Source organism: Nanorana parkeri, unplaced genomic scaffold (genome assembly GCF_000935625.1).
Source record: "Nanorana parkeri isolate BGI_ZX_2015 unplaced genomic scaffold, ASM93562v1 scaffold205, whole genome shotgun sequence".
NCBI classification, from domain to species: domain Eukaryota; kingdom Metazoa; phylum Chordata; class Amphibia; order Anura; family Dicroglossidae; genus Nanorana; species Nanorana parkeri.
The window spans coordinates 719469-737265 of NW_017306473.1; the positions used below are offsets into that span (position 1 = coordinate 719469).

At 39.1% G+C, this 17797-nt stretch overlaps 1 protein-coding gene across 1 annotated transcript in view; it reads left to right on the forward strand.

Annotated features, from left to right (window-relative positions):
- The window catches only part of DOCK10 (dedicator of cytokinesis 10), a 203496-nt gene that overhangs the window by 92108 nt on the left and 93591 nt on the right, over positions 1 to 17797 (forward strand). The window contains exons 4-13 of the mRNA XM_018555626.1: positions 254 to 336; positions 2156 to 2228; positions 2397 to 2522; positions 2703 to 2837; positions 5879 to 6062; positions 6895 to 6983; positions 9628 to 9711; positions 10903 to 11049; positions 14070 to 14297; positions 14923 to 15045. Coding sequence (XP_018411128.1) covers positions 254 to 336; positions 2156 to 2228; positions 2397 to 2522; positions 2703 to 2837; positions 5879 to 6062; positions 6895 to 6983; positions 9628 to 9711; positions 10903 to 11049; positions 14070 to 14297; positions 14923 to 15045 — 1272 coding nt within the window. The remainder of the gene's footprint in view (positions 1 to 253; positions 337 to 2155; positions 2229 to 2396; positions 2523 to 2702; positions 2838 to 5878; positions 6063 to 6894; positions 6984 to 9627; positions 9712 to 10902; positions 11050 to 14069; positions 14298 to 14922; positions 15046 to 17797) is intronic.

The window sequence follows — 17797 nt, forward strand, 5'->3', positions numbered from 1 at the left end:
GCCTTGTCCTTCCACTTATTCTTCTCGTCCTTCTCTGCTGAGCATTGGCTTCCTTCACTCCTGGCTGGATGTTCCAGCTATTCCATTTGCTCAACCCTTTTTTCTCCTATTACATCACCTGTCTGTACTTTGTTGTATTTTTTTCTTATTAGCCACAGTTGGCCTTAGCAGAAAAAAAAGAATTATTGAATAGTTTTGGTGTCATGGCTGTATTTATTCTAACTATATTATGTGTTTTTCTTTTTTTCTCTAGGCCTGTAGATATTATAATTCCCACTGGCACGTGGTGAATTACAAGTATGAACAGTACTCAGGAGACGCTCGACAGTTGCATCTGTAAGAGTGTCCTATAGGCCTATATTTAGCTAATATATATATCTTATGTGTATTTATAGCTACTCTTAACAAAATGTGCGTGGTGGTTAAAGACCACCTCCATCCAAAATGATATTTCAGTTTGCATTGTTGCTGAAAAGGTAAATCTCATGTCGCCTTCTTATAACTCTCAGGGACTTGCATAGTCTGATATCTGCCCCCAAAATTTCCAGTTCTTTCTGAATACTGCATTACAGTGAATGATGTCAGTCTTCTCCGGTAGATTCTCCATAACAAAGAATACATAATAACTGGAGGATCCAATTTTGAGAGAGACACATCTTTGTAATGACTTTGCAAGAGTGGACAGAGATACAAATGGTTGGGGGAAATCCCATTATTGATATATATTTGTAACTCCTGGGATTACTAAAGTACTTAAGTGGCCTGAGTGCTGCACCCCAAATATCAATTACAAAAAAAACAGTTGCACATTGGCTGGGGTTTTTTTGCACTCTAGCACAGGTAATACAATTCTAAAAACATTGGTTTATTGTCTTACACATTACAAAGTATACATATATAGTTAAAATATATCCTGCACCATCTTCTACAGTACCTCCGATAGCCACAATTTCAAGTCAGTTATATAGAAAGGTTACATAAAGGCATAAAAACAGTTCAATTTCATTCATAATGCCTTAAATAAGCTTGTAGTGGCATGTTTATCATTCCAATGCATTTCACAGAGTGCTTCATCAAAGGATAGGAGGTATGAAACTGTATGTACATAAAATGTAAGAAACATATTATAATTACCAAATTCATATATACAGACTTCATATAAAAATGTACTATCCATCCGATGTATTTTGTACTCAATCCATGGCGTCTACAGTAACCAGTGTTCACCCAGTATAACGGAGACCCTTCCCCCAACACAGGAACCAGGTGCGGCCGCAGGGGAGCATATGGCAAGGGAACCAGCAGCCTAAAAAGATATATTGTATCTGATATAATGCCCCAGCCTATTTGCAACTGTTTCTTTTGTAAAAATATTAATTATTAATGCTAATTCAATCTTTTTAAGTCTACCAAAAACTGAAATATAAGTTTTGGGTATAGTTGATTTTTAATGCTATTGGAATTCTGCGTCTGTGCAAAGACATGTGATAGATTCTCTTGATAGGCCACCCCTCTCCAGCTGATACAGTACCTTCTCCATACTCTATAAAAATAAAAAATTTAAAAATTAAAAGTCAAATATTGGGTGATAAATGAGGCCACCTTTGTAAAGTTTCTCTTGTAGCTTCTCCCCATTTAAAGCAAGGCATCAGGCCAGGTTTAGGAGGGAAAGAAAAACCCAAACATCTTTACAAATTGTCAAAATCTATCTAAAAGTAATTGCACTGCTCTAAATTTCATCTTTATGTTTTGGTGAATTAGAAAACATGGAAAAAACTATGCAAATTTTCACCACTCTACTTTATAAATTGGGATACAGAAGAAAAATCAGGGAACTATTATTATTATTATCATTATTATTATTATTATTATCACCGTATATAGGATTTATATAGCGCCAACAGTTTGTGCAGCGCTTTACTATATAAGGAAGGCATTACATTCACAATAGGGCTTACAATCTAAAAGGAAGGGGCAAGTGATACATGAAGTGGTAGCTATGAACTAGTGATAGCAAATCAGTGTTGCACTTTTCTAAATAAGTCCAGCAAGATGAAATTATGTTATAGTGCAAAGCTATTGTAGAGTAAAACTAAATATAATGACAACTGCTCCAATAATACTGGTAAGATATTTTCCCCCTCTATCTGCACAGAAATGACCCCAAGAGCGAAAAGCTTCCCTCTCATTCATTTGAAATTGACCATGAAGAAGCCGACAAGGATGAAGTAAGCCACGTGGATTTTCTTTACGCATAACTGAAAACACAGAATCATATTCTAAATGCTTGTTTGAACAATGAACTTACTTCATTAGTCTCTGACAGACCAATGTAGTGCGAGTATGCATTGTTTCAGAGTTCCATGAAAAATGCATTCTGTTGTTATTTTATTCAGGATACAACGTCTCTCTCGTCTTCTAAAGGAGGTGGTGGCGGAGGAGGAGGATCAGGAGTTTTTAAATCGGGCTGGCTGTATAAAGGGAATTTTAATAGCACTGTGAACAATAGCATTACTGTACGAGTAAGTAGACAACATTACTATGTCTTTGTAGAAGTAGAGCTGACATCCTCCTCAGTTTGAACACAGTTGTATATTATCTGGATTGCCTGTGTGGTCATGTGATTATTCTGAGTTTGTAAGTCTGTTTGAAACATCTTTTACTAAGCCAACAGTAATCATTCATTTCTCTCATTCTTTCAGTCCTTCAAAAAACGTTTCTTTCAGCTGACTCAGCTGTCAGATAACTCTTATATTATGAATTTTTACAAAGATGAAAAAATATCTAAGGAACCAAAAGGATGTATATTTTTAGACTCTTGCACGGGAGTTATTCAGGTATGCATTAATTAATTTTATACATACAGACGTGGACACATTTGTTGGTACCTTACAGCTCGTTAAAACAATGCTTAATTCCTTTGGAAAAGTGTATTGTATTCCTGCATGCCTTTGGTATGTCATAGAGTAAAGCAAATGGTGTGGAAAGTGATACAATATTGCTTTTTTCTGCAAATAAATTCTGAAATGGCCTGGACAGATTTTTTGGTAAGTGTAGAAAATGTTTTAAATATTTGAACCATAGTAATAATTCAAACTAACTGTTTTCTGTAATTCGCATTATGTATGTCTTCAGTCTTGTAAACAGTCAGACAATTTAAATGGAGAAAGTATCATCATATGCTCCACACTGAATATATACCATAAAAAACAAAGGAGAGAGTTGTTTATGGAGATCAGAAAGAAAATTATAGAACAGCATGTCAAAGGTAAACACTATGGGGTCTATTCACTAAGCTGCCATAGGCAGCCGAGACATTTTCTCATTGAAAAGCATTGGTACATTACTATTGGCTATTTCAATTTGCATGCTCCAATAGTAAACTAGCATTATACCCGCCCTCTGCTGATGGACCTGATGGGGAACTGCAGCAGAGGGCGGGTACAATGCCAGTTTAATATTGGCTATTGCAAATTTCTTTTCAATGGGAATTTTAAATTTTTTTCTATTCTGACATCGCTCGTGTCAGAATAAAGAAAAAAAAGACACAGCAGTGTTTCTCTCCTTGGCGGCCGGGAGCAGGAGACTCCCGGGGCGCCAGGGAGAGTTAGCTGTTTGGAGATCAGTTTCCCTGGTTAGCAGGTAACCAACAATGCTGATCTATCTGCAAGTGGCCGGAGCCAGCCGTAAGATCACGGATGGCTCCGCCCAGCTGTCAGAAGCAGGCTGTCGGCCGGCCAATTCGGCTGTCGGCCGGCCAGCTTCGGCTTTCAGCACGGCTCAGCCGAGCCAATGCATATGCGTTCAGCTCGACTGAGCCGCTCGGCCATGTTCGAGAGCTGTACGGGCTATAGTGAATAGCCCGTACAGCACCCCTTCGGTTCTACTGAACCGAAGGGGTGCTAGGGCCAAAGCTAGCCAAAGGATCGGCCGAAGCTATGGCCAGATCCTTCGGCAGCTTCGTGAATAGACCCCTATAAGACCATCTTTAAGCAGCTTGATAGTCCTGTGACTACATTTGCAAATATTATAATGTTTAAGTTCCAAGGAAATGTTGCCAATCTTCCTGGGTTTGACCACAAGAGGATAATTGATGTCAAATTGAACAGAAGGATAGTACGAATGGTAGGCAAAAAGCCAAAGAAAACCTGCAAAAAGATAAAAGCTGAACTTCAAGGTCAAGGTGCATTGATGTTAGAACACACCACCCATCGCATTTTGTGTGACAGTGGGCTCAAAGGAAGAAGACCCAGAAGGACTCCACTGTTGAAAGAAAAACATAACAAACCTGAAATGCATATTGACACACCACAATGCTTCTGGGAAAAAGTCCTTTGAACAGATGAGACAAAATTGGAGCTTTTTGGCACGTCGGCTCACAGATGAAAAAATTAAGCTTTCAGAGAAATGAAAACTGTACCTACTGTGAAATATGGAGGCAGCTTGATTATGCTTTGGGGCTGCTTGGGTTCCTCAGGCACAGAACACCTTGAATCGGTGCAGGGCACAATGAAATCTCAAGACTATCAAAGAATACTAGAGCAAAACCTACCTCTTAGTGTCAGAAAGCTCTGTCTCAGTCACAGGTTATGGATCCTGCAACAAGATAATAGCCCGAAAGACACAGCTAAAAGCACCCACAAATGGCTAAGATCAAAACACTGGACTATGCTAAAGTGGCCTTCTATGTGCCCTGATCTGAATCCTATCAGACATCTACAGAAAGAGTTTAAACATGCAGTCTGGAGAAGGCACGCTTCAAACCTGAGAAAGCAAGAGCAGTTTGCTCAAGAGAGTGCGCCAAACTACTGTTGACAGGTGCAGAAGTCTCAGAAAGCTACAGAAAACAATTCTTCAATTATGAATGAATGGGAGTGATCTACATCACCTCCTGTTCAACTATAACTTTTTAAAAGTTTAAAGTGGTCCTTTCGCTTATTGCCGAGGTGTATGTGGGATACGGATTTCTCATCCTCACATTCTGGGATCCTATGTTATGCTCCAGCTTTAAGTTTACATCTATGTGTGTATATAAGATTCAATAACTGTTTTTAAATAATAGTAAATTCTCTTTAACTACCTCCCGGCCAGCCGCTGTGTATACACGGCCTGCCGGGAGCTTCTTGGATGTAACTGGGCGTGTATACACACTGAAAAATGGCCTGGCCAGGAAGGGGGTCTAAACACCTGGTCTTGAAGTGGTTAAAGAAAATCCAGCAATAAAATAGAAGGATAAAAATGTGACCCTTGCAAACAAGATGTATAATACTTACTTCTCCTGCTGCCTGTACAGCCTATGCTTTATTGGAGAGAAGAGGTCCCTTGAAGACTTTTCTGAATATGACACTTCCAGGAGGGCCAATCTTCTGCTCCGTCACTGCATGCTGTAGTTCCTCTTGCTCACCCACATCATTACTGTGTCCTAGTGACATGGGGGTAGTGGTAGGAACCACATCTTATGACAGGAAACTAATATATTGGCACCCCTGTAAGTATCGAAGTGAGAAGAGTCTTCAAGGGACCTGTTCTATAAAATAAAGCATCAATTGACTGTATGGGCAGCAGGAAAGGTAAGTATTACATATCTTCTTTGAAAAGATCGCATTTTTTTTAAGCCACATAGCCATAGAGTGGCATTTTTTTGTTTTTTTATTGCACTCAGCTTAACTAATTTCTAAAAAATGATCAAGCTTGCTCTTCCACATTTTTGTTGTATTAAAAGGATTTACCTTTATTTTAAAGTGAAAACCCCTGTATGTCCCATATCCTTATATGTAATATATAATTATAACATATAATCATTTATGAAAGTAAGCCAGTGTCTTTCTATATGTCTAATTTGGGAATGGGATATTGTCCCTCTTTCTGTTTGTATCAGAATAAACAGCTTAGGAAGCATGCCTTTGAGCTGAAAATGAATGATCTGACATACTTTGTGCTGGCAGCTGAAAGCGAGCAGGATATGGATGACTGGATTTCTACTCTCAACAAAATCTTACAAATAAATCCAGAAGGAACTATTCCAGAAAGGAAAAGCGCAGATTTATGCGATCATAAACTCGGTACAAGCAATATTTTTTACACAACCTAATTATTTCCAGTGATAAGAATCTACATTGTGCAGCTCATTTGGCAAGATCTCTTTATTTTAGAGTAATTGAATTATCTGGGCAATGTCAAGAAGTATAGAATTCTGTAAAACATGTCTCACAATAGGAACATAGATGTGTTTTATACTGCAGCATGAAACAGCAGGGGGGTAGATGGGAACTGATGCCAAAACACTTTGTTCAGATGAGTTTTTAAAGTAGATTATTGATTGATGAAGATGTCTTAATTTTGAAGGAATTGATATTGTAAAGAGTAGTGTGCAATGTTGTGCATCACATTCAATGTTGTGCTGTTTGTGCATCACATTCATAGTAGTGAATGATGCCTTTCTCATGTGACTAATAGCTTATGTAATATCACATAATACAGTGATCTGCATAATATGTAATAGGCAGTTCAACAGGCTCTGGAGTATTTTTCGCATACTCTAACCTTGAAGCCTGGAGATATTTCTGGGCTTTCAGTTGTGGTGAAATGCTGTTGCTGGTATTCCTTCTTCACTGGCACTGGCTAATCCCGGACTGAATGTATCACTACAAAGAAGTTCCTGAAAGTACTGTATATATTGTCTCCTGCTCATTGGAGCTTTGCATCAACGTTCTAGTTGCAAACTTTACAGGGGACAGGGTAAAGTTAAACAGGGTATGGGAGGGTGGTTCTAGTAATAGTGTACTTACAAAAAAATTGTTCAATCAGAAAAATTAGGAAATGGAATTGTAGTATTGTGACGTGGTATTGTTTAGAATAGACTTACTTATGATTTATAATTTGCATTTTTCCCAGATGAACCAGCAGAACTGTTTGTGAGTTCTGAAACTGAAAAGGAGGAAACTGACAGTGCAGACAATTCCCTCAATCCTGACCTTGCAAAGGTAAGTTAAAATTAACATTATAATAATATCTAATGAGTCTAATAGTGACACAATGCAGAAATGTCTTCTTGTGAGATTTAGGCTACTCAGAATTCCCTGGGATCTGCCCAGAAGGAGAGTAATGTCACCCTCACCTAGACTCCGGTGGTGGAGGCTGGGGATAAGGTAAGGATATAAACTAACTTTTTACCAACTGGGTTTTCATTATTTTAGTGCAGCATTTTGGCATGAGGGAGTGGGCTCTATATAAAAAGTTGACCTGGTATATTTAGTGCAAGGCCCACTTTAATAATCGTGGATGTAATGTATAAATAGGGGATGTCATTAAAAACTAGAAAACCAGTGATTTGGATTGGATATTATCGAGATTCATTAATAACTAAATTAGTATTCTGCCCTATCCTAGTAATTAGCCAACTGTAAGAAAATGTGGTCATGAAGAACTAAGTTATAGATTAATCTGTTATTACATTTAGCAGTAAGGATAGCAGGTTTTGCTGTTACATAGTAAAGCTCATTACTCATAAGAGACCCAATCTCAAGAAAACTCACCTGGCTCGGGTATGCTGATACTTACAATATGTAAATTGTCTCTTCTATTGCTTCTCATTGCAGTGTTTTGTTTTGTTTTTCTTTCATTTGCATGAACTGGACAGTGCATGATTACTCAAGACTCAAAAAGTCTGTTAGAAGGGAGATGGCTAATTATAGACACTATACCATACTCAATAACAGGGTATAGTAATCCAAAGCAACCAAACCAAATTCACTTTAGTGAACTTTGATCCGCAAAACATGAATTCCAAAGTTTCTTCATCACAGCTTCATCAAGTGGCCACACTGTAGTATTACAAGATTAAATTCGGAATGGCATATGACTTATATATAAAATATACAAGAACGTTTGTTTTGTGTATCCATTCACATATAACTAACATTCATGGAGATTAACAGGGTCAATGACTCTGCTAATTGTTTATAAATAGATCATTTTGTGTCTAACCTTTGTAAACATTATCAGGGTTATTCACAAAAGGGTGAAAAGTTTGGAGAAGGCATGAGAAGTGAACAATCTAGGACAACATAGCTGATTTGGAATAATTCTCCAATTCAACTCACTTTCCATTTCAGCTATGTTGTCCTAGATTGTTCACTTCTACTGCCTTCTCCAAACTCTTCACCTTTTGTGAATAACCCTGTATATATTATTTTTAATAGCAGCATGCATTCTCTTGATCCTTGAAAGTGCTAGATACAGTAGCTCCAACTCTGGACAGAATGGCTACTAAACTTTATAATAAAGGACTCATTAGGCTGTTTTCAACAGTTTAATTGGTAAATCTGCTTAGTCATTATTCCAGTGCATTCCAAGCAAATGTTATATATTTTGTACTTTTTATGCCGCGTATGAAACTAGATTTTAACTTTAGGGTGGAGGGTGGTGGGAACCTTTTTAGACCTTTTCTGTAAGAACTGCATGTGGGTTCCTGTGTTGTGGCACAAAAATACCATACGATTCTACTCATGTGGTTATCTTGAGTGCTCTTAGTGCTCCTAGACACAGGGCACAAATGTGCCAGTCAGAGGGACAAAAGATCCAGTGTGGCACATAGATGTTGATACTGGCTGACACTAACTTTAGCACTGATTGCACTGATTTTAGATTTTGCATTCAGTGTCTTAGGTGCATTCAATACTTAATAACATGTCAGTGTGTACTGCTGTCCAACAGAAAGAGCTAATGTTCCTCTGAAGGGCAGGTTTGTATGCTTTGGACTTTAATTTCAGTGTTCCATAATTCATCCATTGTCAAATTTGAGAGTGGCTTGTAGAAGCCTTTTGGGCCAGGCAGCTACTTTGCGGTTATGTGGGCTCTGTAGCCTTCCTGACAGGAGTGTGAATACTTTCTTTGTGAATGCACAGGGATATTGCACATTAAGGCTCACTATTCATACTGCCTAATACTCAGAACCATCCTTTCACCTTAAAAGTAATTCTTTCACAGTCATTCTGTGTTGTGTGGCCTCCTACCTTCAGATCCACTTTTATGGTTTACAAAGAGTTTTTTCCTAAATCACCAGTCACACGTATAGATTGAAGAAAGATACAGACAGGCATTGGTGAGAACCAAAGCATATCACTTAGTGAACTGACCTTATAGGAAACTTACTGAGAGCAATGCATAGGCTGCCATTGCCGATCTTTCCTTCTGAAAATGCTTGTTGCCATGTTATCATGGTGATCCAGTGATTTCAGCACTATCTGAATCACTGATGTAGAACAAGTATACAGATGGTGAGTTTTTACTTAATTAACTATATACAGTATTTGTTCTAGTACGGAAGCTAGTGAATCAGGCTGTCAACCAGGCAACTGGCATTTTCAAATTCAGGTCAGCAGTAGAAGCTTACATATTTTCAACAGTCCAGGTTAAGACTTAGCCTTTTGGAGACCTAGTAGGCTGTGTTCTCTATTTGTGTTTCTATGTTACATTTTCAAGTTGTATCTAAGTTTTTCTTTAATACCTTCACTAATTAAGAAAACAATTTAAAACACATATTAATAAAAATCTTGATGATGAATCTTAAATGTTGAGGTGGGCCAATTGAAACCGATTTCATTAGTATGATTTGTCTTTGCTTAGTACCTTGCAGAGACTGAAGAGACCATTAAATCCAATAGAAATTCAGAACGACACAACCTTTTCTCTCTAGACCCGGATTTATGTGTAAGTAATTCTATCTGATGTCAATGCATACACATTACTATATTTAATATATGTCTGTGAAGGTTCTCATTTATCCAGGTTATGGTATATCTGTAAAAAAATAAGTCAAGGCAACTGGACTTGCTGTATTTTTCTTGAAGACGTTTCACTGGACATCCGACCAGCTTTCTCAATTCAGAATGATTTGTACAAAAATTATCTGGAAATAAGTATGGTGAATGTTGCTCCAATCCACATAATCTGTTTGCATAATTGGAGCTAGGAGGTGTTATTACCTCTATCTGGGCAAGTTAATAACACCTCCTAGCTCCAATTATGCAAATTCAATCAACACCTGGTTGTGGCTTACAGATTATGTGGATTGGAGCAACATTCACCATCTTTTTTCCCAGATAATTTTTGTAGAAGTAATTCTAAATGGAGAAAGCTGGTTGGATGTTCAGTGAAACATCTTCAAGAAAAATACAGCAAGTCCAGTTGCCTTAACTTATTTTTTTGCAGCTATATTTAATATAATACATAGTTTTACAAGTAAAGTAGAGTGGAGTGGACCTTTTAAATGTCTACTTGTAGTTGTAACAATAGGAAAGTAATGGAACGTATCAGACATAGGTGTGTGTGCTGTTATTTACTTCTCTTCTCTCCATGTCAGAGCACACATTTCAGCCAGGTGTCATGTGCCTGTAAGGCCATATGGAGGATGAATTGTCTCCTTCCTGTCTCACTTTCATGTAACTGTCTATGTTATATGTCTCTTATCAGCACTCCGCTTAGGCAGGAGGTAAGATGGCCTTACAACCTAACACATCTGCTCTGACAGAGAGAACATTGATAAAGGAGTCCAGGAGCAGTAAAGCTACACTATTTTCACAAATTAGAAGTGAAAATCCATATAATTACATCTAATTCTCTTCAAACTATGCTGTTTATAAGACTAACCTACTTCGGAATATCAAACAATAGGAGTTATATAACAGTATAACAAAATACGCAGCTGTGTGCTATTTACAATTACAATCAAATATATGTACTGAATGCTATAAGTAAGTAATTCATCTTGCTCTTGTCTTGTATTCAATAAATAAATAAATCTAACGATTAATGAGATTATCATATTTACAATGCATGAATTTAAAAAAAACGTAACAAGCCATTGTCATTCCAGATAATCTTTGTGGGTTTATTCTTTAGGTAACAAAGCTCCAGAACTCAGCAAGTGATTCTCTGATAAAACCTTTGGAGGAAAAGACCACTAAGAGGATTATGGTATCTTGTAAATCTCTCACTCTGAATCTTCAGGCCTGCCTCAGGGAAAATGACACTGAACCAGTTACAAATGTATGTTGTCTGTAAACTCTCTTCTTTTAGAACCCAATTGTAGGTTAGATTGCATTATTTAACTATATGTAGACCTTCATCAAAACACATTAAATAGCCAGGTTTTGTCATCCCAAAGATTTCCTAACATGCTGCATATATAATGTGGTCTAAGGACCCATGCACATTTTTCTGTGTACATTAGGCATGTGTTTTTAGTGCATTGATGCTTGTTACTTTTCCTGGGCCCTATCAGTTTCTAAAGGCCCTCCACAAGTGTTCACAGGCCAAGAACATGCCTGACAACACAGCAAAGCACAACATGTGTACATTCACAGATATGTATTACGGTACATTGAAGGGTCAGGTTTGTTGACATGTGGTGGGGGCCTATTAGAAATAAAAAGGTTGCCCACTTTATAAAAATTATTAAAAAACAGCATGCAGACCAACAGCCCATTAATTTGGCCATTCAAGGAGCAGAGCTCGGGCTGAAGTAGGTACTTGAACAGTATGATTTGCACAGATCTGTGATTGGTTTACTGTAATAAATATAGAATATATAAATATAGGGGTTTATTCACGAAGCTACCAAAGGATCTAGCCGTAGCTTCGGCTGATCCTTCGTGTAGCTTCGGCCCCAGGACCCCTTCGGTTCAGGGCTGCTGTACGGGCTATCCACTATAGCCCGTACAGCCCCCGAAGTTGGCTGAGGAGCTGAGGAGTAATTTGAAGCTGGCTGGCTGGCCAATGGCCGGCCGACAGCCTGCTTCTGACAGCTGGGCGGAGCTTGGCTCCGGCCACTTGCAAAGAGATCAGCGTCCTTGGTTACCAGGTAACCAGAGATGCTGATCTATCATTACACTGAGAACCCGTCGGAGCTGCTGTAAAATCACAGCAGCTCCGACAGGTTCTCAGTGTATAATGACACGTGGGCATCCCTGGTTACCAGGTAACCAGGGACGCCCATGTGTCATTACGACGAGAGCTTAGGAGAGCCGGCAGTGATATGAAAGCCGACTCTGCTAAGCTCTCATCTTAATGACAGAACAGCATCTGCTGGTTACTAGGCAACCAGCAGACGCTGTTCTGTCATTAGGATGAGAGCTTAGCAGAGTCGGCTTTCATATCCCGCCGGCTCTGACAAGATCTAATTCTAATGACAGCCGGTCCAGGCCAATAGAAAACAGTTGGGCGCAGATAGCTGTCACTGCTAGCTCCGCTCAATCGTTTTCTATTTTATTTTTTTCTACTTTTTTATCTGTTTTTCTATTCTGCTCGGTACCAATAGCCGCTGAGTGACAATCGGCTATTCACTCACTGCTGTTCGGCATCTATGAGAATAGGCCGAACAGCAGCGAGTAGCCTGCCGGAGGTTGAATCCAGATGTTGAATCGGCTGAGTCGAACTCCTTCTGCACTTCGGGTCGGCCGAACATGCTGAGCATGTTTTGCCGACCTTGAATTCACCCGATGTACGGCTGATTTCAGCCGATATACGGCTGAAATCAGCCGTACAAGCCTTAAGTGAATAGGTTCGGGTCGGTTGTTTACTCGGTTGCCTACAGCAGCTTTGTGAATAGACCCCATAGATATCTGCAGAGTCTTAAAGTAGTATTAAACTCTCAAACCATTTTTTCAATAATGAATCCAGATCAAACAAATATACATTGCCCTGCAAAGCAATGCATTACTTTTTTGTCCAAATACTTACAATCATCATGTTTCTGCTTCCAACTCTCTCAGCTTAGCTTCCTTCAACTCCTTGTCCAGTACAAGATCACAAAGGACAGAGCAGACTCCAGCAACTGTTCATATACTAGCTTGTAAAAGGGAGGAGAGGGGGCCAGGGGGAGAGGAGTAGCTTAATTTGCTCTGTCTGTGTGTTTGTGGAGGACCAGTGCTCAGGGGACCAGCTAATTCTGTAGGAAACTAAAACTTTTAAACATCAAGGAGCAGCATTCATTGTAAGTGATTTCGTCAACATTTTAAATAGCTTAAAATCCTTTGGACGTTAATATCACTTTAAGCTACAGGTTGGGTATCAGTGTTGGATGGGCTAATTCTATATTATGATTTCTCGATTGCACATTATTTTCTATATTTACTTTTATACATAAGGGATAATTCACAAAGCTAGCCGAAGGAACAGCTGTAGCTCCGACTCATCCTTTGGCTAGATTTGGCCTCCGGGGCCCTTTGGTTCAGTCGAACCGAAGGGCTGCTGTACGGGCTATTCACTAAGCCGAAGTGGGCCGAACCGTTGGCCGGTCGATAGCCTCGCAACTGACAGCTGGACTCCGCCCAGTTGCAATGACAGTAACCTGGGGACGCTGACCTGTCATTGAACAATGACAACTTGGCGTAGCTCGGTACCATGGAGGTAAGGAGCAGAATAGCCGAGCCGGATGCCACTCGGCGGCATTTGGCTATTCACTCACTGCTGTTTGGATCGGCTGAGTCGAACTCCTTCTGCACTTCGGCTCAGCCGAACATGTTGAGCATGTTCGGCCGAACCGAAGCCAAAGCAAGCCGATTTCAGCTGATGTATGGCTGAAATCAGCTATACGAGCCTGAAGTTAATAGCCAAACAGCCTTTCGGGTGCTTTGTGAATAACCCTCATAAGGTACTAGTTAATGCAATGTTTTTGCTTTCTGATTGGTGCACCAGAAATAAACCTTTTTTACAGAGTTTAAGAACAACACTTGACCTGAACATCAATACAGTAGAAACCAAAAGAAAATATTTTATAATTTAAAGAAAGTATTTTTTTGTCTACATCTTTGTACATTTTTCTGTTCCCATTTGCAGTTTGGATATTAACATACTTGTGGTACCTAGCTACCTGATCTTTATACCTAGGGCTGAGCCACAGCTTCCCTATTTAATAATATTCAGTGATGTCTCAATATAAACATCATTAGGGGTTTTCCTAAGACTTGCCTCAGCTTGTAACTGTTTCAAAATGTATACAAACTTTGTGAGAATGTTTTTATATTTGTAAACCTGATCATTTCTGGCCTGTATTTTTGTGTTCACAGATTGAGCCATTTTTTGTAAACCTGGCTTTGTTTGACATTAAAGATGGGAGAAAGATATCAGCAGATTTCCATGTAGACCTGAACCACGACATTGTTAGACAAATGATTTGCCCATCTACAGGAGCTATAAGGAATGGTACGGTCTCACCATCCACCAGTCGGTCAAAGGAACTAGAGGAGCCTCAGATTCGTGGCTTTCCAGAGAAGTGGATGCAGTACCCTAGACAGGTAGACTTGTATTATAATGTGTGCATTATATACAGTATGTGCAATAAAGTTCTAATATCTAAAAAGTATCCTTCATATCTGTAAGATCTTTATTGTACATCCCATTGTCTGAGGCGGTGTACTTTTTTTAGCGGCGGATCATATTTTTAATGCAAGTCTAGTAGCATGTCCAAGTTTCATCTGCTAGACTTTAAGAAAGCCTTACATTAAAAAAGAAATACATATATATACTTCCATACTGGAGGGGGTGATGCCACTATCCTTCTGGTAAGATCTGGGGAAATACTGAGTATGCTAAATCTCACAAGGTAATGCTGTGACACAGTGCAGGGGCAACGTTTCATGAGATTTGGGCTACTCCTGGGATCTTATGGGAAGGATGGTGAGTTACCATCTCCAAGGCAGTGCTGGCAGAAGCCGGGGGTAAGGTAAGTATATTAAATATTTTTTTTCCCTGCAGGTGTTTTTTATACATTTAAAAGCTGCTATTTATTATTAAAGAGGGATCCCTCATATGTTTAACAGACCTTGTTTTTTACTGAAATTTTATAATGATCGTATCCCTTACTGTATTATTGTAGGCCCTATTTGAAAGCCAACCTTACTTGTCTCTCTTCTCTTTTAGGCAATTTTCTCAGTATCCAATCCACACGTTGATGTGGTCTTAGTTGCCAGAATAGAAAAAGTTCTTATGGGAAACATTGGCAGCAGTGCTGAACCATACATAAAGAACTCTGATTCCAGTAAGGTATGCCTGTGTGTTTTTTGTTTTTATCTTGCAATAACGTGCAGCATATGTTCTCTTCACATAAGTTGTTTTAATGGTATGGTATGGTATGGTTTGATGATCTTCTGTCATTTATGCTACAGTACAGTAAATGGTCATGTGAGGACAATAGAATATCTGAAATGAGTAGAAAAGATGATGTTGTCTTTGGGCAGAGTCCAGTTTGTATCTATGACTCTCGGGGGTTATTCCTTTCAGAAATAATTTATAACGGAGAGCTGCCTATGAGGAAGAAATGCATTAGCTGGTCATACAGTAAAGCCTTTTGAGTCCTTTCCATCAGTCAAAACTCCTAGGGCTGTAGTTGACCCAGTAACAATTTGTTATCATCTTATCATCATAGTGTTGACATAATTAAGTCAAAGTTATGCTTTGTGTTTGCTACATTACCTTGCAAATACAGTCAGGCCAGGTTCATACCTGGGCGATTCGTGATCGCACAGCAATCATGCACGATACAGCGCGGATTGCCGTGTGGTCACAGAGTTGCCCAACACTGCCGATCGTGCTGGCGGTGCCATTATTTTCTACTGAAAACCCAGTCGCACCGGGCGGATCGGATAGTTTCCCGTTGCGATTCTGCCCATAAAACCGAACACGGTCTCGGCTAAAATAGGTACATGTACATTTTTTTTGCGATTGCCGTGCGGATGTAACTCCATTGAAATCAATGGGGCCACACTGCAATCACTGTGTGCAATTGTGCATGATCGCGCGGTCCCTGGACACCCTCTAATTGTGATGTAAAGCTTAACTCCCAGCAAGGATTGAAAGAAAATTCCAGAGTTACATATGCAGGTACTTCTGTTTTTTTATCCGTCATCAGCTGTGTTTTATATTTTAATGTTTTATATACTGTATAAATGTTTTATATTCATGGCTGGCCATGCTAGTTCCCTCATTGTAGTTCCTAGCAGGCAGCAATAATGTCATCACATCAGCCCTGTATAGTGTGCGCATTCCCCACTGTGAGTGCTAGCTTTGCATAGCTCACTGCTGATCAAATCTGCCTGCAAAAAATATGTTCATCCTAATGGCTGGTGGGATTGGTAGTTTATGGAATTCATAAGGAAGCAGCAAGATTCTATCACCAAACTGACAAGTTGAAAAGTACCACAAGGTATATAGAGATTACCGAAGTACCGCTGAGTTACACATATCACTGAGGACCTGTTGACTTGGGAACACTGTTGATCTTGCTCAGTGCTCTAATAAGTCGTCTAAAAAGTTGTGTTAATATCTGCAAATTATCTGTTGCTGTCCTCATGCTTTGTTTCCACCTCCCACTCTGGCATTCTATGGTTCTCTTTTGCCAAATGTACGGTAATCCATTCTCTGCCACTCTGTCAGGCTGTATTGTACCATTGAATACAAACATACCTCTTCAACAAAACTTGTTGTATTTCGAAGCCATCTCCTAACTTAAGCTGGCCATACATCTATAGAATTTCATACAAAAGTTTGCATGAAAAAAGAGCAAAATTGTTTGTCAGAGCATTCAATGGCACCATCGTGGACACATTTTGTATGATATTTTGCTTGATTTCCATGCCAGTGTGTTGAAGTCTAACATTTCATTTTGGGATGCACGGAAGTGATGTAATGTTAATTTTCCAAGCACTTGTGCATTACAGTAATTACTTTTAAATTATTTCTTAATTCGTTTTTTCCTGTCCGGGAATCACAATCACATTTAGAAATGATTGTTGGTTTGTACCTATTAACTTTTAGAAAATCAAACGCACATTCTGAAAATGAAGGTTTTTTAAAATACATTTCTACATTAATGACCAGAATAAGTGACTTCACATTCTACTCCACTGTACACGCTGTTCCATCCACTCTTTTATTCCCTTCTTTTTTTATTGGTCACATTTCCTTACACTTTATCCCACTGTTTACTCAGGCCATGACCTGTGATTTATTTACTTATTCTGCAGTATGATATTTGCTCCCTAGCAATTTAACTCTGGGCTCTGATTTATCCAAGCTGCATGGCAGGTCAATTTTTAGCTACTGACTACATTTTAACTTAATGTATTTTGGATTATGTATGGCTGGACCTTCCTCCTACTTCAGATTGTGTATGCAGGGTATATTTTAGCTCATTCCCTATTTGGTTATATACTTATGTGCAGGTTTCTCATATCTCCTATCTACTTTCTTGTTATCAGCTGTTGTTATGATGCAAATGAGTTACTGTTATAATCTACAGTTAGGGTACATTCACACCAAAATCAGAAGGAAATCACAAATCGACAGAGGGTCCATTGACTTGCAATTGTACCTTCTGATTTTCTTCCAATCTGTTCCGTAAAATTCTGGTACTGGTAGAAGACCATATAGCCTGTAGCAGCTATGCATTGTGTGCCACAGCACCCCAGTGCATGGCTACTGTGGTATTGGTTCAAATCACCTGGAACTAGAGCACCACAGCATCTCTTTATCGTATCATTAAGCCTTCAGCAGCTATGCTTTGTGGGCAGTATAGTGTAACAGTGCCCCAGTGCATGGCTCTTTTGCCATTGGTTCACATCACCTGGAAATAAAGCACTGTGGGATCTCCTTATTGGGTCATTAGCCTGCAGAAGCTATGCTTTGTGGGCAGCAGAGTCTAACAGTTTTGAACTGCATGGCTGCTTTGCCATTAATTCATATCACCTGAAACTAGAGAACCATGGGATCTCCTTGTTATGTCAGATAGCTAAGTATA